Below are 25,551 nucleotides of genomic sequence, written 5' to 3' on the forward strand. Positions count from 1 at the left end.
TTAGAAGGAGATTTGTGAAGACCTGTAGCATTAATCGTGCGTCTTGAATACTCAGTGATGGACTGGAAGAACTCACACTCGTCCTTGTGGACTCTCAGACCATAATTTTCCAGTCATTAAACAGCAGCATCCAAAGATGTTTGATTTTGTCTCTTCCAGTGACTAGAATGTTATCCTGTTAAAACTGGACTCCACTCAGTTCACTCAGGATCTGATGCACTGTTCTTTGAAACAATGCAGGAGCTGAGGTGATAACAAATGGCAACCTTTGTTATTGGAATAAGCATTTATGAGTCATGGCCGTCAGAAATTCCTGTGACTACTTTCCAATTCATCTGTAAATAAGCCTAGCTCAGGTTAATTTTGCCGAAATATTGGCTTCCTGCCAATCCTACAAACAAGTCTTCAAAATGGGGTAACGGGTACTGTTCAGCACTTAATATTGAATTAATGGAGAACTTGAAGTCTCTGCAAATCCTTATGCATCCATCCTTAATGATGATTGGAACTATTGGTGTGGCTCATTCACTGACACTGACAAGTTCCAAGACTTTGATTTGATTTATTATTGTCACATGTATTAGTACATAGTGAAAAGTATTGTTTCTTGCGCGCTATCAGATAAAGCAGACTGTTCATAGAGAAGGAAAGGAGCGAATGTAGAATGTATTGTTACAGCCATAGCTAGGGTAGAGAGAAAGATCAACTTAATGTAAGGTAGGTTCATTCAAAAGGCAGCAGGAAAGAAGCTGTTCTTGAGTCGGTTGGTACGTGACCTCAGACTTTTGCGTCTTTTTTCTGATGGAAGGAGGTGGAAGAGAGAATATCCAGGATGCTTGGGGTCCTCAATTATGCTGGCTGCTTTGCCAAGGCAGCGGAATTGTAGACAGAGTCAATGGATGGGAGGCTGGTTTGCGTGATGGATTGGGCTACATTCATGACCCTTTGTAGTTCCTTGCAGTTTTGGGCAGAGCAGGAGCCCATACCAAGCTGTGATACAACCAGAAAGAATGCTTTCTATGGTGCATCTGTAAAAATTGGTGAGAGTCATCACTGACATGCCAAATTTCCTTAGTCTTTTGAGAAAGTAGAGGCATCAATGGGCTTTCTTAATGATAGAGTCGACAAGACTCCCAGCTTTGCAAGTTATTCAAAATTAATCTCCGACTTCGGCCTAATAGCATATACTACACACCTTGCCTTCAAGCATTTTGCTTGCCTTCTCCTGTTATTTTTTTTTGAGAGATCTGATTCTCCATTGGTCATCATATTGACTTTGACCCAGTTCCATCAAATCTTCTCCAGCCTTGTACGACCCATCAATGCTGGATAGTTGCCCTTTACTAAATGTAGAGACAAACCTACTGTTTGCCCATAAGTTGCATAGCTAATTTGATGCACCCCTTCAGTGGGAGCACTTCATCTCTGTACATCGTCATAACTGTCCTTCACAGCTTCAAAAGAATGTGTTTAAGTTTCTCCTTGTAAACAGTCTCTGGCAGCAGGGAGACTGCTGCCCCCGTGTCAACTTCCATCCTTCCATCCAGCAGTGGTGTGGCCTAGTATTGGTATGTAGCACAAGCGATGGCTAGCACATTCAGAGATAATTCCTCCCCAGACTGTGAGTTGCTATGTTTTTTCAATCCTTTTGTACTGCAGGACCATTTTTCCTTTTGTTTTGTTTAAATGCTGTCTTAGTTTATTCTTGTTTTGTATTTTTACTTGGAGCTTGCTTGTTTTTCCAGCAGGTGTGTGCTGTGTCCATTTTTTCTCAAAGTTTCCACATACCACGGATGGAAATTTTCCATCCCACCTGCCATCTGAATTATAGCGAGCGGGGCAGAAAATTTGGCGGACCATTTAAAGGTCCATTGACTTCTGGTCTAGGAGCGTGGGGCCAGAAAATCCTGCCCTATGTCAGTACACCAGCATTCCGCTGCAAAATGCAGCGGTGACACGTATGAATTTCAAGGTTCTTATGTGTCAATTCAGTCTCCGTTCGAGTACATGAACTCCAGAGCTGAACTTCTTTAGAATCATAGACTCATAGAGGCTTACAGCAGGGAAACAGGCCCTCCGGCCCAACTTGTCCATGCCGCCCTTTTTTTCAAAATCCCAAGGCTAATCCCAATTGCCTGCATTTGGCCCATATCCCTCTATACCCATCGTACCCGTGTAACTATCTAAATACATTTTAGATAATAAAATTGTACCTGCCTCTACTACTAACTGTGGCAGTTTGTTCCAGACACTCACCACCCACTGTGAAAAAATTGCTCCTCTGGACTCTTTTGAATTTCTCCCCTCTCACCTTAAACCTATGCCCTCTAGTTTTAGACTCCACTACCTTGGGAAAAGATATTGACTATCTATCTTGTCTATGCCCCTCATTATTTTATAGATCTCTATAAAGTCACCACTTCGCCTCCTACACTCCAGAGAAAAAAATCACAGTCTATTCAGCCTCTCCTTATAACTCAAACCATCAACTCCCAGTAGCATCGTAGTAAATCTTTTCTGCACTATTTCTAGTTTAATAATATCTTTTCTATACTACGGTGACCAGAACTGCACACAGTATTCCAAGTGTGGCCTTACCAATGTCTTGTACAACTTTAACAAGACATCCCAACTCCTGTATTCAGTGTTCTGACCGATGAAACCAAGCATGCTGAATGCCTTCTTCACCACCCTGTCCACCTGTGACTCCACTTTCAAGGAGCTATGAACATGTACCTCTAGATCTTTTTGTTCTGTAACTCTCCCCAATGCTCTCCCATTAACTGAGTAAGTCCTGCCCTGGTTCAATCTACCAAAATGTATCACCTCGTATTTGTCTAAATTAAACTCCATCTGCCATTCGTCAGCCCACTGGGCCAATTGATCAAGATCCAGCTGCAATTGGCGAGACCTTTCTTCACTGTCCACTATGCTACCAATCTTGGTCTCATCTGCAAACTTACTAACCATGCCTCCTATATTCTCATCCAAATCATTAATATAAATGACAAATAACAGTGGGTCCAGCACTGATCCCTGAGGCACACCGCTGGTCACAGGCCTCCAGTTTGAAAAACAACCTTTTACAACCACTGTCTGGCTTTTGTCAAGAAGCCAATTTTGAATTCATTTAGATATCTCACCCTGGATTCCGTGAGATTTAATCTTATGCAACAACCTACCATGTAGTACTTTGTCAAAGGCCTTGCTAAAGTCCATGTAGACAACATCAACTGCACTGCCCTCATCTACCTTCTTGGTTACCCCTTCAAAAAACTCAATTAAATTTGTGAGACATGATTTTCCACTCACAAAGCCATGCTGACTGTCCCTAATCAGTCCTTGCATCTCTAAATGCCTGTAGATCCTGTCTCTCAAAATACCTTCCAACAATTTACCCATCACAGATGTGAGGATCACTGGCCTGTAGTTCTCAGGCTTTTCCCTGCAGCTCTTTTTAAACAAAGGCACAACATTTGCCACTCTCCAGTCTTCAGGCACCTCACCCGTGACTATTGATGATTCAAATATCTCTGCTAGGGGACCCACAATTTCCTCCCCAGCCTCCCACAATGTCCTGGGATACACTTCATCAGGTCCTGGGGATTTATCTACTTTGATGTGCTTTAAGACTTCCAGCACCACCTCCTCTGTAATATGTACACTCCTCAGGACATCAATATTTATTTTCCCATGTTCCCTAACATCCATGCTTTTCTCAACAGTAAATGCTAATGAGAATTTTTTGTTTTGAATCTTGCCCATCTCTTGTTGATCTGCACATAGATTATCTTGTTGATCCTAAGAGGTCCCACTCTTTCCCTTGGTACTCTTTTGTGTATTTGTAGTAGCTCTTTGGATTCTCCTTTGCCTTATCTGCCAAAACAATTCATGTCCCGTTTTTGCCTCCTGATTTCTCTCTTAACTCTACTCCTACACCCCCTATACTCTTCAAGAGATCCACTTGATCTCAGCTGTCTGTGCATGCCGTGTGCCTCTTTCTTCTTCTTGCCAGGACCTCAATATCCAGGGTTCCTGACGCCTACCAGCCTTGCCCTTCACTCTAAGTTTCTTTAGCAGTCAGTTCCATAGAAACAATTTTCACAGCCTTTTTCAGAATAAAGTTACTCTCTGTTCACAACTGTTTCTGTATTCCTTCAAACAGACCACAAACAAATCTGTCTTGAATAGTGTCATTCAGCACATCTCCAAACTCAATAATATTTTGCAATCTCTTTAGCACAGTCATGGATTACACAATTGACTCCCCCCTTAGTTTCATTTTATGGAATCTGAAGCACTGTGCAATCCACCAAAGGTTTCAATGGAAAATGTGCTTGTAAAATATCGATGATCTAGTCATACGCTTTAGAGCCTGGCTTCTCCGGTTTCTCTAAACTACGGAGGAGATTAAATGCTTTCTCCCCCATCGCGCTCAGGAAAGATGGCACGGTAACATCTTCAGCTATTTTGTTTGCCTACACACAATAGTCAAAATGCTCGATATCGGATTGCATTGTTCAACATTTTCATCAAAGGCTCCCACACTGCTGAAACCTCCTGCTGGTTTGTTCCTGATGGAGGTTTCCACATACTTCACAATGTGTTTTAGCAGCTACCTTGATTTTTTTTTACACAAGGCAACACCCCAAGCTTCAGTCTTTGTTTAACACACCCAGTCTATAATTACTGCAGAATACAGTTACTCATGTACACGGAGCCTGTCGAGTCCGGAACAATTGCAAAAACACTATTTTCTAACTTTTCCATTCTTGCGGTTTTCCTGGGTAAGTGTTTTCCTGGGTGGCTAGCTGTATCATTCATCATCCCAGTTGGCAGTTTCTATGTTGTATGTTGGAGAATGATGCTAGGAAGCACAGAGGGTTAAAAACGGAACTTTTTTATGGGTGTGTATTTACATGGCTGCTTCATCTCTGCCTGTTTCCTGCACCAGGGACTTGGGGCATCACTCCTGGTGAATACATTAATACAGCAGAGCTTAGTAAGCCAAGACCTATCTCTGTGGCCTGGGGCTCAGCTCCTCCCTCTGCAACTGGATCCTGAACTTCCTAACTCTCAGACCACAATCTGTAAGGACAGGCAACAACACCTCCTCCACGATCATCCTGAACACCAGTGTCCCACAAGGCCGTGTTCTCAGCCCCCTACTGTACTCCTTATACATTTAGGGCTGTGAGGCCAAATTCCACTCCAACTCAATTTTCAAGTTTGCTGATGACACCACCATAGTGGGTCAGATCTCAAACAATGACGAGACAAAGTACAGCAATGAGATAGAGAATCTGATGAACTGGTGTAATGACAACAATTTCTCAATGTCAGCAAAATGAAGGAGATAGTCATTGACTTCAGGAAGCATAAAGGAGAACATGCCCCTGTCTAATCAATGGAGATGAAGTAGAAATAGGCTAGGGCTTCAGGTTTTTAGGTGTCCAGATCATCAAAAACCTGTTCTGAACCCTCCACACCAGTACTATAGTTAGGAAAGCCAGCAACACCTCTACACTGTCAGAAGACTAAACAAATTTGGCATCTTTGCTACAACCTTCACCAACTTTTATAGATACAACATAGAAACCATTCTTTATGTTGTCCAAAACCGCAAAAGACTACAAAGGGTCATGAACGAAGCTCAGTCCATCACTCAAACCAGCTTCCCATCCATTGACCCTGTGTACATTTCCCACTGCCTCAGAAAAGCAGCCAGCATAATTAAGGACCCCATGCTCCCCGGACATTCCCTCTTTTACCTTCTTCTGTCAGGAAAAAGATACAAAAATCTGAGATCACTTATCAACCGACTCAAGAACAGCTTCTTCCCTGCTGCTGTCAACTTTTGAATAGACTTACCTTGCATTAAATTGATCTTTCTTCACACCCTAGCTATGACTGTAACACTACATTCTGCACCCTCTCGTTTCCTTTTCTATGAACGGTATGCTTTGTCTGTATAGTGCACAAGAAACAATACTTTTCACTGTATATTAATACATGTGACAATAATAAATCAAATCAGATCAGAATTAATAGAAATACATAACACTATAAGAATGTAAGTCTTTCATATTTTTGTTCTTAAAATCCACTTTTATCCTTTCTAGCTTACAAGGAACAACAAGCAGCATCAGGAAAGGAGACCAGGCACACAGGAGGTGAGGCACTTCCTTTATGATTGAGTTTGTGAATCAATTGGATCTGATCCATGCTCAACTATATCAGCACTCTGTAACTGTTTCCGATCTCTCTCCTCTTTGACTGTGTCCAAAGAACAATTTTAAACATCAGACAAAATTTGAGGTCACCAATACCTGACTGCCTGTGGTTTGATCTCACTGACCCCATTCACCTCACGGTGTGCATGCTGACCCACATTGGCTCCCATTCATACAACTTAATTTTAAAATTCTTGTCCTTGTTTTCAAATCCCTCCAAGTCTTTGTCCTCCAAACCCCTCCCTCATCTCTTTAACCTCCTTCTACCTCACAACTGGGAATCAAGTAGATAAGGTTGTCAAGAAGGCGTACGGTGTCTTGGCGTTTATTGGTAGGGGGATTGAATTTAGGAGTCGCAGTGTAATGTTGCAACTGTACACTACTCTAGTGCGGCCGCACTTGGAGTACTGTGTGCAGTTCTGGTCCCCGCATTACAAGAAGGATGTGGAGGCGTTGGAGAGGGTGCAGAGGAGGTTTACTAGGATGTTGCCTGGTATGGTGGGGAGGTCCTATGAGGAGAGACTGAGGGATCTAGGGTTGTTTTCGTTGGAAAGAAGGCGGCTAAGAGGGGATCTTATTGAAACATATAAGATGATTAGAGGTTTAGATAGGGTGGATAGTGATAGCCTTTTTCCTCGGATGGAGAAAGCTAGCACGAGGGGGCATGGCTTTAAATTAAGGGGGGGTAGCTACAGGACGGATGTCAGGGGTAGGTTCTTTACCCAGCGGGTGGTGAGGGATTGGAATGCCCTGCCTGCTGCAGTTGTAAATGCGTCTAGTTTGGGGGCGTTTAAGAGATCTCTGGATAGGTTTATGGACGAAAAGGGATTGGTATAGGCTAGTGGGTCATTGTTTTTGTAACTGGTCGGCGCAACATCGTGGGCCGAAGGGCCTGTTCTGCGCTGTAATGTTCTATGTTCTATGTAACTCTCTGAGCTATTTGCATCTCTCTCATCCTGGTCTTTTGTGTTCTTCCCATTTCTTTGCTCCATCATTGGTGGCCATGCTTCAGTTACCTTGACCTTAAGCTCTGGAATTCCCTCCCTCGATCTCTGCCTCATACCGGACTTTCCTCCTTTAAGACACTCCTTAAAACCTGCCTTGTAATATCTGTTTACAAATCTACTCCAGTTATAAATCTAAAAAGAATGTAGAGGAGCAGAAGGAGCTGGGTATAAATGTGAGATGGCAGGACAAGGTGAGGGAGCAGTTAATAAAGTATACAGTATCCTGGGTTTCATTAATAGGGATAAAGGGTGGGATTTTATGGCCTTGCTCCTCCTGAAACCATAAAATTCCACCCAAGGTCAAGAGAGTTTTACGTGGTCCAATCCCCACCTGCTCCGATTCCCATAACGGGTGGGACGGTAAACTTCTGGCCATAGAGTACAAGAGCAAGGAGATTCTATTGAATTTGCTATTAGTTAGGCCTCAGCTGGAATTTAGCACCTAGTGTTAACTCCATTAACCACATATTGAGGAAAGTCTGAAGCCAGCCTGTACCTTAAGACAGGTTTATTTCCAACACAGCAGCTTCTCCTTCCACAACACCCAGCGTGAAAACCATTTTTAACTCCTGTAGTGAAGCCTCAATCCTTCCCCACTTGGGGGCTAGCTGCTCTCGATTCCCAACAGAAAGCATCTACAGCATCACAACTCCAAGATTCCATTCTCTTTTAAAGAAATAACAGACAAGTTAATTCCCCCTGGCCCTGCCCCATCCAGGGATCTGATAAATAGAAACTGAGCGCACATGAAAGGGTTGATACCAGAAGGCAGAATTTAACATTATTGGGAAAAGAAGTTAAAGTGATCTGAGAGAAAGATTTCTCGCCCAGTGATTCAGTTCAGGAACGCACTGTCTGAGAACCTGCTACAGGCAGATTCACCCAGCCAGTAATTCAGTTCCCTCGCTGTCTGTCTCTCGCTGTCCATCTCACTGTCCTTTGCAGTGTTTCTGTCTGTCTCACTGTCCCGCAGTGTCTGTCTCTCTCTGTCCCGCAGTGTCTCTCTCTCTCTCTCTCTCATTGTCATGCAGTGTCTGTCTCTCTCCGTCTCACTGTTCCTCAGTGTCTCTCTCTCTCTCTGTCTCACTGTGCCTCAGTGTCTCTCTCCGTCTCACTGTCCCGCAGTGTCTCTCTCTCTCTCTGTCCCTCAGTATCTCTCTCTCTCTCCGTCTCACTGTCCCTTGGTGTCTCTCTCTGCCTCACTGTCCCTCAGTGTCTCTATCTCTGTCTCACTGTCCCTCAGTGTCTCTCTCTCTGTCTCACTGTCCCTCAGTGTCTCTCTCTCTCTGTCTCTCTGTCCCACAGTGTCTCTCTCTTTCTGTCTTGTTGTCCCTCAGTCTCTCTCTCTCTCTCTGTATTTCAATCTGTTTTCTTCCCTTTGTCTCAATGGAGCTAATTTTCTATTTACTGCCTGAGTAACAATTGTGGAAATTGCTCAATTTTTCAATCCAATGATTTCAATAGGATGGACATGTTACCTCAACATCTATCACGGAAAAATGTTAGCAGCTATTATTAAAAATGTTACAGCAAGATACTCGGATAAGCTTAAGGTAATCAGGCAGAATCAATATGGTTTTCTGAAAGGGAAATCATGTTTAACCAAATTATTGAAGTTATTTCAGGAAGTATCCTGTTCTGTGGATAAAGGGGAACCAGTGGATGTACTGTACTCAGATTTCCAGAAGACATTTGATCAGGGTCGCATCAAAGGTTATTGTGGAAAATAAAAGCTCATGGATTGAAGATTGGCTTTTTAACAGGAAGCATAAATGAGTCTTTTTTTGTGTTGGCAAGATGTAATGTGGTGTACCACAGAGATCAGTGCCAGGACATCAACTGTTTGCAATTTGTGTTAATAATTTTTGATGTTAAATTTGCTGACGGGACAAAGACAGGTAGAATAGTAAGTTGTTTGGTCTCAGTGAGTTTGCAGCTTGCTTGGATGTTTGGAGAGGAACAGTGGAGGATCTTTAAGGAGATCTTTCTTGGTGCTCAGCAGAAATTTATTCCGATGGTAAAAAAGGATCGTAGGAGGAGAGATAATCAGCCGTGGATAACGAAGGAGGTAAAAGAGAGTATTAAATTAAAAGCTGACGCATTTAGAGTGGCTAAGAGTAGTGGGCGAGAAGAGGATTGGGAGAGGTTTAAATATCAACAAAGAATGACAAAGAAGTTGATAAAGAAAGGAAGGATACACTATGAAGCTGGGCTAGCGCTAAATATAAAAAAGGATAGTAAGAGTTTTTATAAATATATAAAAAGGAGAAGGCTGGCTAGGGTGAATGTTGGACCCTTACGGGATGAGAGGGGGGATTTAGTGGTGGGGGATGAGGAAATGGCTGAGGTCTTGAATAACTTTTTAGCTTCGGTCTTCACGGAGGAGGACGCGAATAGTTTGCCGGGTGTTAACGATGGAAAGATGGTAGGAGTGGAGGGCCTGAATGAGATCATTGTTACTAGAGAGGTGGTGCTCGACAGACTAGAGGGACTGACGGTGGACAAGTCCCCAGGACCGGATGGAATGCATCCAAGGTTTCTGAAGGAAGTGGTGGAGGTGATAGTGGATGCCTTGGTGATTATTTTCCAAACCTCGCTGGATTCCGGGGAAGTGCCGTAAGATTGGAAGATGGCTAATGTTACGCCGCTGTTTAAAAAGGGTAGCAGGCAAAAGGCAGGGAATTATAGGCCGGTTAGTTTAATGTCTGTTGTAGGAAAAATGCTCGAATCCGTAATCAAGGAGAAAATAGCGAGGCATCTTGAGAAGAATTGTTTGATAGAGCAGACGCAGCATGGTTTCATTAAGGGGAAGTTGTGTCTGACGAATTTATTGGAATTCTATGAGGATGTGTCTAGTGCGGTGGATAGAGGGGAACCGGTGGATGTGGTGTTTCTCGATTTTCAGAAGGCGTTTGATAAGGTGCTGCACAAAAGGTTGTTACAGAAGGTTAGGGGGCATGGTGTTGGGGGTAGGGTGTTAGCGTGGATAGGGGATTGGCTGTCAAATAGGAGGCAGAGAGTGGGTGTCAATGGGTGCTATTCGGATTGGCGGTTGGTGACTAGTGGAGTGCCCCAGGGGTCGGTGCTGGGGCCTCAGCTATTTACCATTTATATAGATGATCTGGAGGAGGGAACCGAGTGTATGGTGTCGAAATTTGCTGATGACACAAGATAAGTGGAAAAGCAAATTGTGCGGAGGGTGTGGAAAGTCTGCAGAGGGATCTAGATAGGCTGGGCGAATAGGCAAGGACCTGGCAGATGGAATACAATGTTGGCAAGTGTGAGGTTATCCACTTTGGTAGGAATAATGGTAGGAAGGACTACTACTTACAGGGCGAAAAGCTGCAGCATGCTACGGTGCAGAGGGACCTGGGGGTCCTTGTGCATGAGTCGCAAAAACCCAGCCTACAGGTGCAGCAGGTGGTCAGGAAGGCAAATGGGATGTTGGCCTTCATAGCGAGGGGGATTGAATATAAAAGTAGGGAGGTCTTGCTGCAACTGTACAGGGCACTGGTGAGGCCGCAGCTGGAGTACTGTGTGCAGTTTTGCTCGCTGCACCTGCGCAAGGATATTGTGGCCTTGGAGGGAGTGCAGAGGAGGTTCACTAGGTTGATACCAGAGTTGAGGGGGTTGAGCCATGAGGACAGGCTGAATAGACTGGGCTTGTACTCGTTAGAGTTTAGAAGAATGAGGGGAGATCTCATTGAGACGTATAAGATGATGAAAGGGATGGATAGGGTAGAGGTGGAGTGGTTCTTCCCGCTCAGAAAGGACAGTAGGACTAGAGGGCACAGCCTCAAGATAAAGGGGGGGCGGTTTACATAAGAACATAAGAACATAAGAAATAGGAGCAGGAGTAGGCCATCTAGCCCTTCGAGCCTGCCCCGCCATTCAATAAGATCATGGCTGATCTGTTGTGGCTCAGTTCCACTTTCCCGCCCTCTCCCCATAACCCTTAATCCCCTCTCTTATCAAGAACCCATCAACCCGCTTCTTAAAAATATTTAGCGAGGCAGCCTCCACCACTTCAACGGGCAGAGAATTCCAGAGATTCACCACCCTTTGAGTGAAGAAGTTCCTCCTCAACTCCGTTCTAAACCGCCTCCCCTTTATCTTGAGGCTGTGCCCCCTAGTCCTACTGTCTTTTTTGAGCGGGAAGAGTCTCTCCACCTCTATCCTATCCATCCCATTCATCATCTTATACGTCTCAATGAGATCTCCCCTCATTCTTCTAAACTCTAACGAGTACAAGCCTAGTTTATTCAGCCTCTCCTCGTAGCTCAATCCCCTCAACTCCGGTATCAGCCTAGTAAACCTCCTCTGCACTCCCTCCAGGGCCAAAATATCCTTGCGCAGGTGCGGCGCCCAAAACTGCACACAGTACTCCAGCTGCGGCCTCACCAATGCCCTATACAGCTGCAGCAAGACCTCCCTACTTTTATATTCAATCCCCCTCGCTATGAAGGCCAGCATCCCATTCGCCTTCCTGACCACCTGCTGCACCTGCAAGCTGGGTTTTTGCGACTCATGCACAAGGACCCCGAGGTCCCTCTGCACCGTCGCCTGTTGCAGTTTTTCGCCACGTAACTAATAGTCCTTCCTACCATTCTTCCTACCAAAGTGGACCACCTCACACTTGCCAACATTAAATTCCATTTGCCATTTCCTGGCCCATTCGCCCAGCCTATCTAGATCCTTCTGCAGACTCTCCACACCCTCCGCACAATTTGCCTTTCCCCCAATCTTGGTGTCATCAGCAAATTTCGACACCCTGCACTCGGTTCCCTCCTCCAGATCATCTATATAATGGATAGGGACAGTAACACTGAGCAGATACCAGGACCTAGGAGGAGAGACGGATGGGTCACAGTTAGGAAGAGCAAAAAGAAAAGGAGTCGTGGCACTAGGACCGCCCCAGAGGAATTATCCCGGAATATCAAGGGTGGGGTGACAGCTGGGGTAGAGAAGGCAAGGGAGGGAGATCAGAATACCTCGGAGGAAGGGAAGAGTGCAGGGTGTGAGATAGTGGTGGGGGATGGGAGAGTCAAAGGGATTGACAGGCGGTTCTGTGGGCAAAAGCGGGACTCCAGGATGGTAGTCTGCCTCCCTGGGGCAGGGGTACAGGATGTTTCAGAAAGGGTAGAGGGAATTTTGAAGGGTGGAGGGACCAAGTCTGATGTGATAGTGCACATAGGAGAGAAGGATGTAGGAACAAAGTGCAGGGGGGACATACGTAGGCAGTTCAGGGAGTTGGGGGCTAGGCTGAAATGTAGGGCCTCCAGGGTGGCGTTCTCTGGGCTGCTGCCGGTGCCTGGGGCTAGCAGGGCTAGAAATAATGAGATACTCCAACTCAATGCGTGGTTGAAGGATTGGTGTAGGGCAGAGGGTTTTAGATTCGTAGACCATCGGGAAGTCTTTATGAAAGAGGGGCAAATATATAAGAGGGATGGGGTACAGTTAACTGGGAAGGGTGTGAATATCTTAGCTGGAAGGTTAGCTGGAGTGTTTCGGCAGGGTTTAAACTAATATGGAGGGGGGGTGGGGATGTGGACGGAACTGGGATTGGGGATAGGGTAAGCCCAGAGGGTAGGAAGAAGGATCGAATTGTTTCTGAGTGTCTTCGGTGCATGTGTTTCAATGCTAGGAGTGTGACTGGCAAAACAGATGAACTGAAGGCAATAATGTTCGAAAGGAAGTTGGAAGTGGTGGCGGTGACAGAGACTTGGTTGAAGGAAGGGCAGGACTGGCAGTTGAATGTTCCCGGGTATAAGTGCTTCAGGCATGATAGGGGAGGGTCACAGAGAGGTGGGGGAGTGGCGTTGTTAGTTAAGGATTGCATCATAGCAGTGCAGAGGGAGGGAGGAATAGAGGATATAGGAATCGAGTCGCTATGGGTGGAGTTGAGGAATAGGAAGGGAGATGTTACTATGTTGGGTGTGTACTACAGACCGCCCAACAGCCTGAGGGCTGTGGAAGAAGGGATAAGTAGGGACATTCTAGATAAGTGCAGGAAGAATAGGGTGGTGGTAGTGGGAGATTTTAATCTCCCCGGGGTAGACTGGAAGGTGCCGAGATCAGAGGGTGCTGACGGGGAGGAATTTGTACAGTGTGTAATGGAAGGATCCCTGGAGCAGTATGTGGATAGCCCGACCAGGGAGGGGGCTATACTGGACTTGGTTCTGGGGAATGAGCCTGGGCAGGTGGTTGACGTTGAAGTAGGAGAGCAGGTGGCTAACAGTGACCACAACTCTGTCTGGTTTAAGATATTAATGGATAAAGATGAAGCCTGTCCTAAGGGGAGGGTGTTAAACTGGGGGAGGGCTAGATACAACCGGATTAGGCAGGATCTTAAAGATACGGACTGGGGTAAGCTGCTTGATGGCAGGTCGACGCTGGGTATGTGGGAGTCTCTCAAGGGAAAACTAAAATCTTTGCAGGAAAGGCACGTGCCGGTCAAGAGGAAGGATGGGAAGGGTAGGATTAGAGAGCCGTGGGTAACTAGGGATATTGAGGACCTGGTCAGGAGGAAGAGGGAGGCGTACATTAGATCTAGGCATTTGAGGACAGAGATAGCGTTAGAGGAATACAGAGAATGTAGGAGAGAACTTAAAAGGGGCATCAGAAAGGCAAAAAGGGGCCATGAAATGGCTTTGGCGGGTAGGATTAAAGAAAATCCTAAGGCATTTTACTCCTATGTTAGAAATAAAAGGATGGTTAGAGGGAAGATTGGCCCTCTCAGGGACAGAGGAGGGGAACTATGCTTGGAGCCTGGGGGAATGGGGGAGATCCTGAATGAATACTTTGCGTCGGTATTCACGCAGGAGAGGGGCCTGATGTCTGGTGCTGTGCTTGAGGAGTTTGAGGATCCGTTGAGGGATATAGTCATCACGAGGGAAGAAGTGTTGGGACTCTTAGATAGTATAAAGACGGATAAATCTCCAGGGCCTGATGGCATCTATCCCAGGCTGTTAAGGGAGGTGAGGGATGAAATTGCTGGGCCTCTGACGCAAATCTTTGTCTCTTCTTTGGACACAGGTGAGGTCCCAGAGGATTGGCGCATTGCAAATGTAGTACCGTTGTTTAAGAAGGGTCAGCGGGATAACCCAGGGAATTATAGGCCGGTGAGCTTGACTTCAGTTATAGGCAAGCTAATGGAGAGGATCCTCAAGGATAGGATGTATGAACATCTGGAGCGCTGCAATCTGATCAGGGATACGCAGCATGGCTTCGTTACAGGGAGGTCGTGCCTTACGAATCTAGTGGAATTTTTTGAAGAGGTGACAAAAACGGTTGACGAAGGACAAGCCGTTGATGTTGTCTATATGGATTTCAGTAAGGCGTTTGACAAGGTCCCTCATGGTAGGCTGATAGAAAAGGTGAAGGCTCATGGGATACAAGGCCAGGTATGTAGATGGGTGGAGAACTGGCTTGGGAGGAGGAGACAGCGAGTAGTAGTGGAAGGCTCCTTTTCCAATTGGAGGCCTGTCACCAGTGGTGTGCCGCAGGGCTCGGTACTTGGACCTCTTCTATTTGTGGTATATATTAATGACTTGGAAGAGGGGGTAGGTGGTGTGATCAGCAAATTTGCTGATGACACCAAGATGGTTGGATTGGCGGGTACTGAGGAGCAGTGCCTGGCAATGCAACAGGACATAGACAGGCTGGTAGATTGGGCAGATAGATGGCAAATGGAATTTAATCCGGAGAAATGCGAGGTGATGCACTTTGGCCGGAATAATGTGGAGGGGAGTTATACGATAAAAGGTAGAACTATCCGGAGTATAGATACGCAGAGAGACCTGGGGGTGCAAGTGCATAAGTCCCTGAAGGTGTCGGTACAGGTGCAGAATGTGATGAGGAAAGCGTATGGTATGTTAGCCTTCATAGGAAGAGGTATAGAATATAAGAGTAGGAGTTTGATGTTGCAGTTGTATAGAACGTTGGTTAGGCCTCACTTGGAGTACTGTGTCCAGTTCTGGTCGCCGTACTACCGGAAGGATGTAGAGATCCTGGAGAGAGTGCAGAGGAGATTTACCAGGATGTTGCCTGGTATGGAAGGGCTGTCTTACGAGGAAAGATTGGATGAACTTGGGCTGTTTTCCCTTGAGAGACGTCGGCTGAGGGGGGATCTAATAGAGGTTTATAAGATTATGAAGGGGATAGATAGAGTAAATGGTGGTAAGCTTTTTCCGCTACTAGAAATGGATAGAACGAGGGGTCACGGGCTTAGGGTGAGGGGGGCTAGGTATAAGACAAATATTAGAGGGCAGTTTTTCACGCAAAGGGTAGTGGGGGTGTGGAATGCACTGCCGAGTAAGGTGGTGGAAGCAGGCACGCTAGGGTTGTTTAAGAGTCACTTAGACAGCCATATGAGCGGGCTACATATAGGGGGATATAGTAGGCCTTACTGAACATTGTAGGCTTGGGAATACATTTTGCCTCAGGAATGTTAGTCTTTGCCTGTTTAATAATGAATTTTTTTGTCTCCACAGGCATTTAAGTCCAGCAAGGGGCATGCAGGCGGCAGGTTGTAGTGGGCTGCTCTTGGATGTTGCTTCGGGAGTTGCCTATTGCTTCATGTGTCGTTAGTGTGCTTAAACTGGACCATCTCGAGGGCAACATGACAGCTCAGAGACTATCTCTGTTGCTGTGCGGACACATGGATTTGGGCCTGTGTCTGTGGGAGTTTGCACGTTCTCCCCGTGGTTGCGTGGGTTTCCTCCGGGTGCTCCGGTTTCCTCCCACATCCCCCAAAGATGTGCTTTTAGGCTGATTGATTGGGTACTAAAATTGTCCCTAAATTGGACCTCCCTGATCCTCGCACGTTAGACGTAGACTAAAATCATGAATAGGTCACTGAGATAGTAGGACGGCGGCGTGGGCTCGTTGGGCCGAAGGGCCTGTTTCCCGTGCTGTGTTGTTCTTTGTTTATATAAATGGTAAATAGCTGAGGCCCCAGCACCGACCCCTGGGGCACCCCACTAGTCACCAACCGCCAATCCGAATAGCACCCATTGAACCCCACTCTCTGCCTCCTATTTGACAACCAATCCTCTATCCACGCTAACACCCTACCCCCAACTCCATGTCCCCTGACCTTCTGCAATAACCTCTTGTGAGGTACCTTGTCAAACGCCTTCTGAAAATCCAGAAAGACCACATCCACCGGCTCTCCTCTATCCACTGCCCTAGACACATCCTCATAGAACTCCAGTAAATTTGTCAGACACGACTTCCCTTTAATGAAACCGTGTTGCGTCCGCCCTATCAAGCAATTCCCTTCAAGATGCCTCGCAATTTCCTCCTTAATGACGGATTCTAACATTTTACCTACAACAGACGTTAAACTAACCGGCCTATAATTCCCCGCCTTTTGCCTGGCACCCTTCTTAAACAACGGCGTAACATTAGCCGTTTTCCAATCTTCCGGCACTTCCCCGGAATCCAGCGACGTCTGGAAAATAACCACCAAGGCATCCACTATAACCTCCGCCATTTCTTTCAGAACCCTCGGATGCATTCCATCCGGTCCTGGGGACTTGTCCACAATCAGCCCCTCCAGTCTGTCGAGCACCACCTCTCTAGTAACAGTAATGTCATTAAGACCCTCCATTCCTACCACCTTTCCATCTCTAACACCCGGCAAATTATTCACGTCCTCCTCCGTGAAGACAGAAACAAAAAAGTTATTCAAGACCTTAGCCATATCCCCATCCCCTACCACTAGTTCCCCTTTCTCATCCTCTAAAGGACCAACGTTCACCCTAGCCAGCCTCTTCCTTTTTATATATTTATAAAAACTCTTGCTATCCTTTTTTATATTAAGTGCTAGCCCAGCCTCATAGCTTCTCCTACCCTCCTTTATCAACTTCTTTGTCAATCTTTGTTGACATTTAAACCTTTCCCAATCCTCTTCTCGCCCACTGCTCTTAGCTACTCTAAATTCCTCCGCTTTTAATTTAACACTTTCCTTCACCTCCTTCGTTATCCACGGCTTATTACCTCTCTTCCTACTGTCCTTTTTAACCATCGGAATAAATTTCTGCTGAGCACCAAGAAAGATCTCCTTAAAGATCCTCCACTGCTCCTCAGCAGACCTACCTTCCAACGCGCTCCCCCAGTCCACATTTGGTTTAGAACGGAGTTGAGGAGGAACTTCTTCACTCAAAGGGTGGTGAATCTCTGGAGTTCTCTGCCCGTTGAAGTGGTTGAGGCTACCTCGCTAAATATATTTAAGACGCGGGTAGATAGGTTTTTGGTAGGCAAGGGGATTAAGGGTTATGGGGAGAGGGCAGGAAAGTGGAACTGAGCCACTTCAGATCAGCCATGATCTTATTGAATGGTGGGGCAGGCTCGAGGGGCTAGATGGCCTACTCCTGCTCCTATTTCTTATGTTCTTATGAGAGAGAGCAATGCTCAGAGCTTAAACTGCCTGTCTTCAGTTCAGCCTCAGCATTAACTCTGTAAAATTGTCTTTTAACACACAAAAGGGGTTTGCTCGTCATGCAACTCGCTCTCTCCACTGTCTGAAGGAGAATCCAAAATAAGACTGTTGTACACATATTCCAAGAGTTAATTTGATTAGCTCATGTTTGCAAAGTTACCTTATGCATTGTCTCATGACCCAAGTAATTAGATTTAATGTCCCATCTTCAACAGTTGAATCTTAGGTGCTTGACATTATGTGCTGTTAATGAACAGGAGATAGAGACTTTAACATTCTTCATGGGTTTATTGTCTCTGGTGGGATCTTTGAGGCTCCTGTGTCTCCAAGCCCGTGAAGTGGATTGTGGAAGGTATGGTGATAGGAATTGGGGCAGCCGTCTTGGCTATGATATCCCATCGTCCTTTCTCACCTGGTTACAAAAATCTGTTCTTTAAAAGTGCAAGTTTCTAATAAGTGAATTAAAAATCGCTATTTGAAAAGAGCCATATCTTTCATGACAAGTGTGATCACTTTCACCATAATCCAAAGATTGGCACCCGATCGGCAAACATTCACTATCTCCACTACTGAGGCACAGTGACAGCCGTGTGTGCCATCTAAAAGATGCACTGCAGGAACTCACCATGGCCCCTTCATCAGCACCTTCCAAACTCACAAGTACCACCATCTAGAATGAAAGATACTTGGAAACACCACCAACTGGAGGTTCCTCTCCAAGTCTCTCATTGTCCTGTAACCCTCCCTAACAGCACTGTGGGTGTGCCTACACCTCAGGGACTGCAGTAATTCAAGAAGGCAGCTCACCATCACCTTCTCAAGGATGATTAGGGATGGGCAGTAAATGCTGGCCATTCAGCAATGGCGACACCCCAGGAGAGAACTTTTAAAAAACTTTCACCGTGACCCAGATTGTTCTCATTGTGCCCAGAGTTATTGAAATCACTATCACCATAAATTAGAAAATTATCTCCATCGATGTAGAGGGAGGGAAATAGAGGTTGAAATACAGAGAGAGTCAGACACTGAAGGATAGTGAGGCAGATAGATGGATAAGGGGCCCAAAAGCAGGCTGTATAATTTCACTCCCTGGCTCTTCCTATACAATGCACGGGTGGGCTTCACACATCCTGCTGCTGGCCTGTTTTGAGTACAGGGTATATGCTGAATCACTGTATATATGACAAATCAGGATTTGTAAATGTCTCCTGTTTAAATTGCAGCCAGTAGATCCCATCACACATCATCCAGCTTCTCCAGCCAATCAGATGGATCCAGAGCCCATCACATGTCTGAAACGTCACGCAGCTCCTCCAGCCAATCAGCTGCCTCTGAAACTTCACATTCCTTAGGAGGGGTTTGGCAGGACACAACCTACAGGAGCGAGGCTGAACTAGAGGAGTTGTCAAAAGGTGGGTTCTCCTTCACTGATTAGACTGTTGGTCATAGAGTTATAGAGGTTTAGAGTATAGAAACGCGCCCTTCAGCCCAACTTGTCCATGCCGCCCTTTTTTACCATTCAGCTAGTCCCAATTGCCCACTTTTGGCCCATATCCCTTTATATTGGTATTGAAGTTCTTTCTTAGCATGCCATATCTTTGCCCTACCCAGCTGTCTGTTGATCATAACCCAGATGTACAGGCCCTTACCAGCACCAGGTTGTTAGTTATTCTGTATCTAGTGTAAGCCCATTAAACCCACTGATATCCACCCCAAGCAAAGTGTGGATTAAAGCGATATCTTAATCTACAGTTCACCAGATGGATGCTTATGCTGCTTTTCTCGATCTCAAGAAGTGGGCAAAGTGACTTGTAAAGATCTTGTGGACTATCTGGTTAGGAACAGAGTGGAAAATTGAGGATTTGTAAAGAGGTTGGTGTTGGAATACTGTGCAGGTCAGAGCTGTTCCTGAAGGATTGTAACAGGGAGTGAATTTCTATCACTGACAGTAACATCACCCTTCGGTTCATTAATACACAGCCATCACCAAAATATATTTAGCATTCATCATAACAAGATTATCAGCAAGAATCCTTCACTGCTTACCCAGACTAGCAACTGATGGAATGTCTGCCCGGTTCACTCTGCACATCGGCTTTGTAACTTTAAGAACGGAATAAAGATTTTTAAGAATCCTCTGGCCTGGGAGGAGGCAAAGATTCATCAACCTCCTAACAGATGGCTATCCTGCGTGACCCCCCCCCACCCCTGGCTTTCCTCCAACTAATATAATTGCCTCCAATTTATCAGAATATCAATGAAGGAGCTCAGTCTTTCTGGGCAGTATATATCTCCACGTGTTATCACTGTATGAAGGTTTTTGCAGGGGATGGGATGATGGGCACGGGAAGGATTAGGCCCTGGCAATTCAGCTCATGTTTTGCTGATTTCTGTTACAGAGAAACCTGGGGAATCTTATGCTGCGTGGTTCTCCCATGAGAACCTTGAGCTACAGGCTGATCAGAAGGAAAGGAGACGGAAAGCTACAGGTAATCAATGCAATGAGAGACACAGAGGAGCTGGACATTATAGTCTGAGCTTCTTTATCGTGATTTCACAGTCCAATCCCCTCCTCTCCAGCCCCCTTTTGTCATCGAGCCCCTTCCTTTCCTGACCTATCACAAACTACACGGATGTGTCTTTATTGAAACACTGGTTCACCGTGGTATATAGTTTTGTTTTTGGAATGGTATGAGGATTCGCGTGGAACTCCCAGTCAGAATAACTAAACTCTCACACTGTTTATATCAAAATTATCCCTTGTTCCAAAATATATGTATGTGCGATTCCTGAATTCCCATTGCCAACAACATCCAAGTTAAATAAATCTGCAAGTCAAATCCAGCTTATAGTTACCACACAATACAAGGCAGATGACCAAATCCTGGTCCAGCGAAGAAATTTAAATTGCCTTTACAGAAGTTTCTGCACTACCTTGCCTCTAAAAACTTTTAAGAATTAAAATGGCTTCTCCACTGTGAGATGTTAAACTGGCCTGCCTGCTTCTGCAGGAAATTATATTGGTTCCACTTTGATTCTTCCTTCTGTGCATATAGGTTGTCTACATCTCGCCACTTTTACATTCCTCCACTGATCTTTTAGCCATCTAGTAAGCTGTTACCTGATGATAGAGCTATTTAAACCAGATTCTGTTTGAAGGTGGGCTAATCTTGTTACGTGAAAGGTCGCATCTCATCATCTCCTTTGATGGTTGGCTACTTCTGTTACAGTGCAGGTTCTTACCTGTTGCTGGGTGGATTGTATCTGATCATTTCTTGTTAAATTCTTGTTCCTGCTGGTACTAGGCAAATCCATGACACCCCTTTCACAGTCCAACCCCCTCCTCTCCAGACCCTTCTCAGTCGAGCCCTCTCCTCTTGTGATCTTGTTCAGGAAAGGAATTGTGAGTTTTTCAATGAACTTTGTTTTTTGTAGGTCAGACATCACACAGGAGGACCCGAAAACGAGCTCTTGGCACCAAGTGATGAAACGATTCATGCAGAGCAGGCTCAAGGGGCTTTATGATTGTCTCCTGCTACTATTCTTCTTGCGCCAGGCAGTGATTTTGCCGATATATCACACCCTTATTCAGCAGCTTAACTGTGGAAGAAAAATGCATGCAAATGTCTTTTTTGTGCCTTCTGTAATACAGCATATTAACCTGTCGTTCTAACCACCAGTTATTATATCCATGAAAACTGATGGATAGTGACTGATCTGTGTGAGCCTCTGCTGCAGGAGGTTCCCTTCTCACCTTTCTCTACCTGGTCTTAGATCATTGCCAACTCTAGAAATCTGTCAACTACCTCCCAAATCAGTGGTCACATGGGTTAGACAATGCTCCCAATCTATTGTCCATTGGCCACCAAATATTGTTAGAACATAGAGTTAGAAGCAGGAGTAGACTGCACAGCCCACGAGCCTGCTCCACCATTCAATCTAATCATGGATATGATTGTCTGCCTCATTCATTTTTCCTCCCGCTCCCCATATCCCTGATATCCTGAAGAGATTAAAGATCTGTCAATCCATCTCAGCCTACTCTATGCTAAACCTTTATAAAAGCTCTGGTTAGGTCCCAGTTAGAGTATAACATCCAGCCATGTTCACTGCACTTTAGGAAGAAGGGGAGGGTCCTTGAGAGGGAGATTTACCAGGATGCTTCCAGGCGGTTTTTTTCATCCAAGGTTAAAGTTGGAGAAGCTGGGTCTGATCTCCTTGGAGTAAAGGAGCTTGAGGGGAGATTTGATAGAGGTGGAGAAGATTATGCCAGGTTTAGATACGGTAGGCAGGAGAAGCTGTTCTCATTGGCTGATGACATAAGAGTTAAGGTTTTGGACAAGAGGGGAATGCAAGGAGGAACTTTGTTACAGCAAATGGTAATGATCTGGGACTCTGTCCACAAGAGTGGTGGAAGCAGAATCAATCACTGATTCCAAAAGGAAATTGATTGGACGAAGAAAACACATTTGCAGGGCCACTGTGATCAAATGGTGGGAATGGGACTGAGTGGACTGCTCTGTGGGGAGCTTGCATTGATTCAATGGACTGAATGGCCACTTTGTGTTGTAAATGACTCAAAAATATTCAATGATGAAGCATCTGCCAACATTTGGGATAAAGAATTCCCAAGATTCACAAACGTTTGATGGAAGGAGTTTGATCTCAGTCTATTTGATCAGTGTTTTACCCGGAGACTGGTGAAGATTCCTCAGCCAGAGGAAAAAGCTCCTCAGTGTCAGCACTGTGCAGTCCCTTCACACTCACAATCTTTGGCCAATGAGAAGGAGGCAGTCAGATGTCCATCATGTCCCTGTAGCTGGTCAACAACAGCAGCAGAATGGTTCCAGTATTCACTGTATAATGAGACCCAGGGAAGGTCGTGACCTTTACTTTAGGACATTTAACATGGGATGGCCGAAACCCCGTGCCATGGAGTTGAAGAACTCTCCTCGGTCTAGGGGGAAGGCTTACCGTCCCTTGGAGTGGGGGAGGCTGACCGCCCCTCGGCCCACGGGGAGAGCAGACCGCCCCTCGGCCCACGGGGAGAGCTGACCGCCCCTCGGCCCACGGGAAGAACTGACCGCCCCCTCGGCCCACGGGAAGAGCTGACCGCCCCCTCGGCCCACGGGGAGAGCTGACCGCCCCCTCGGCCCACGGGGAGAGCTGACCACCCCTCGGCCCACGGGGAGAGCTGACCGCCCCTCGGCCCAGTGGGAGGCTGACCGCCCCTCGGCCCACGGGGAGAGCTGACCGCACCCTGGGCCCATGGGGAGAGCTGACCACCCCTCGGCCCACGGGGAGAGCTGACCACCCCTCGGCCCACGGGGAGAGCTGACCACCCCTCGGCCCACGGGGAGAGCTGACCGCACCCTCGGCCCAGTGGGAGGCTGACCGCCCCTCGGCCCACGGGGAGAGCTGACCGCCCCTCGGCCCACGGGGAGAGCTGACCGCACCCTCGGCCCACGGGGAGAGCTGACCGCACCCTCGGCCCAGTGGGAGGCTGACCGCCCCCTCGGCCCACGGGGAGAGCTGACCGCCCCTCGGCCCACGGGGAGAGCTGACCGCCCCCTCGGCCCACGGGGAGAGCTGACCGCACCCTTGGCCCACGGGGAGAGCTGACCGCCCCCTCGGCCCACGGGGAGAGCTGACCGCCCCCTCGGCCCACGGGGAGAGCTGACCGCCCCCTCGGCCCACGGGGAGAGCTGACCGCCCCTCGGCCCAGTGGGAGGCTGACCACCCCTCGGCCCACGGGGAGAGCTGACCGCCCCTCGGCCCAGTGGGAGGCTGACCGCCCCTCGGCCCACGGGGAGAGCTGACCGCACCCTGGGCCCATGGGGAGAGCTGACCGCCCCCTCGGCCCATGGGGAGAGCTGACCGCACCCTTGGCCCACGGGGAGAGCTGACCGCACCCTTGGCCCATGGGGAGAGCTGACCGCCCCCTCGGCCCACGGGGAGAGCTGACTGCACCCTTGGCCCATGGGGAGAGCTGACCGCCCCCTCGGCCCACGGGGAGAGCTGACTGCACCCTTGGCCCATGGGGAGAGCTGACCGCACCCTCGGCCCACGGGGAGAGCTGACCACCCCTCGGCCCACGGGGAGAGCTGACCGCACCCTGGGCCCACGGGGAGAGCTGACCGCACCCTGGGCCCATGGGGAGAGCTGACCGCCCCCTCGGCCCATGGGGAGAGCTGACCGCACCCTTGGCCCACGGGGAGAGCTGACCGCACCCTTGGCCCATGGGGAGAGCTGACCGCCCCCTCGGCCCACGGGGAGAGCTGACTGCACCCTTGGCCCATGGGGAGAGCTGACCGCCCCCTCGGCCCACGGGGAGAGCTGACTGCACCCTTGGCCCATGGGGAGAGCTGACCGCACCCTCGGCCCACGGGGAGAGCTGACCACCCCTCAGCCCACGGGGAGAGCTGACCGCACCCTCGGCCCAGTGGGAGGCTGACCGCCCCTCGGCCCACGGGGAGAGCTGACCGCACCCTTGGCCCACGGGGAGAGCTGACCGCCCCCTCGGCCCACGGGGAGAGCTGACCACCCCTCGGCCCACGGGGAGAGCTGACCACCCCTCGGCCCACGGGGAGAGCTGACCGCCCCTCGGCCCAGTGGGAGGCTGACCGCCCCTCGGCCCACGGGGAGAGCTGACCGCACCCTGGGCCCATGGGGAGAGCTGACCGCCCCCTCGGCCCATGGGGAGAGCTGACCGCACCCTTGGCCCACGGGGAGAGCTGACCGCACCCTTGGCCCACGGGGAGAGCTGACTGCACCCTTGGCCCACGGGGAGAGCTGACCGCACCCTCGGCCCAGTGGGAGGCTGACCACCCCTCGGCCCACAGGAAGAACTGACCACCCCTCGGCCCACAGGGAGGGCTGACCACCCCTCGGCCCGGGGGGGAGGCTGACCACCCCTCGGCCCGGGGGGGAGGCTGACCACCCCTCGGCCCGGGGGGGAGGCTGACCACCCTTCGGCCCAGGGGTAGGTTGACCGCCCCTCAGCCCAGGAGGGTGAGCTGACAGTCCCTGTGTAGGCAGACATTCCTCCACCCAACCCAGGACTGATTTCCCCAGGTACAGAATAGCAGGAGGGAAAAGCAGATAAATTCAGCAGAATGAGAGCTTTAGATCTCAGCTCCTCTGGAGCAAGCACATCAGCAAGTTCATGAGGCTTGAAGAAAATGTAAACCCACAAGGCAGTGGACTCCATTCGTTCTCACTGGAGTCAGTCAGCTGCCAGCTTTAACAGGCCAACAGCTAAACACTGGGATGTCTTGGATCACCATTCTAACATGAAGCTGAGCAAGAGTTTGAGAAGCAGGGATACTGACAGCAGAGCTGTAATGTTGCAGTTGGGGGGGGGTGCGCAGCAGGAGGGCAGAGATGACTGGTTGAAATCCTATATGAGCTCTGAATGGGCTGAGTGGCCCAGAGGTGAAGGGGAATGATGTGGGGCCTATGCATTCAGTATCTGTATTTCCATTCCTTCGCAGAGTTACGTGTGCTGTTGTAATGTTTCTCTGGTGTATTAGGGTGCCTGCAGGTTACAATGATTCCACTAACCAGCCAACTATCTTACAGCCTGTCTTATTTAAATTGTAAAATTCTTCTTTTGGAATAAAATCAATATTTTGAAAAAAAACAAACCAAGTGGATTCCTCATAGAATTTACTCAGCAGCAGCTAAATGAATATTGCTGAGCGGAAATGCTGACCCACTTACTGTACCGCTGGCCACCACAGTACTGCCCTTCCTGATCATACAATCAGACTGGAATCTGCAGTTTCTCCTTATCCAGGGGCTGCACTCCATCCTGTTACTGAATCAAAGGCAATGGGGTGCGTGCGTGCTGGAAAGAAATTAACTT

The 25,551-nt window shown here is 47.9% G+C and overlaps 1 protein-coding gene across 1 annotated transcript in view; it reads left to right on the top strand.

Annotated features, from left to right (window-relative positions):
• Positions 1-22,729, top strand: part of LOC145354547 (uncharacterized) — a 136,541-nt gene extending 113,812 nt beyond the window's left edge. The window contains exons 59-62 of the mRNA XM_080205999.1: positions 6,123-6,173; positions 18,908-19,096; positions 20,084-20,173; positions 21,120-22,729. Of these exons, the coding sequence (XP_080062125.1) occupies positions 6,123-6,173; positions 18,908-19,096; positions 20,084-20,173; positions 21,120-21,169 (380 nt within the window). The 3' untranslated portion in view covers positions 21,170-22,729. The remainder of the gene's footprint in view (positions 1-6,122; positions 6,174-18,907; positions 19,097-20,083; positions 20,174-21,119) is intronic.
• Positions 22,730-25,551: the final 2,822 nt, after the last annotated feature.

This window comes from Carcharhinus amblyrhynchos, chromosome 17 (genome assembly GCF_965287045.1).
Source record: "Carcharhinus amblyrhynchos chromosome 17, sCarAmb.v2.hapA, whole genome shotgun sequence".
In the NCBI taxonomy this organism is placed as follows: domain Eukaryota; kingdom Metazoa; phylum Chordata; class Chondrichthyes; order Carcharhiniformes; family Carcharhinidae; genus Carcharhinus; species Carcharhinus amblyrhynchos.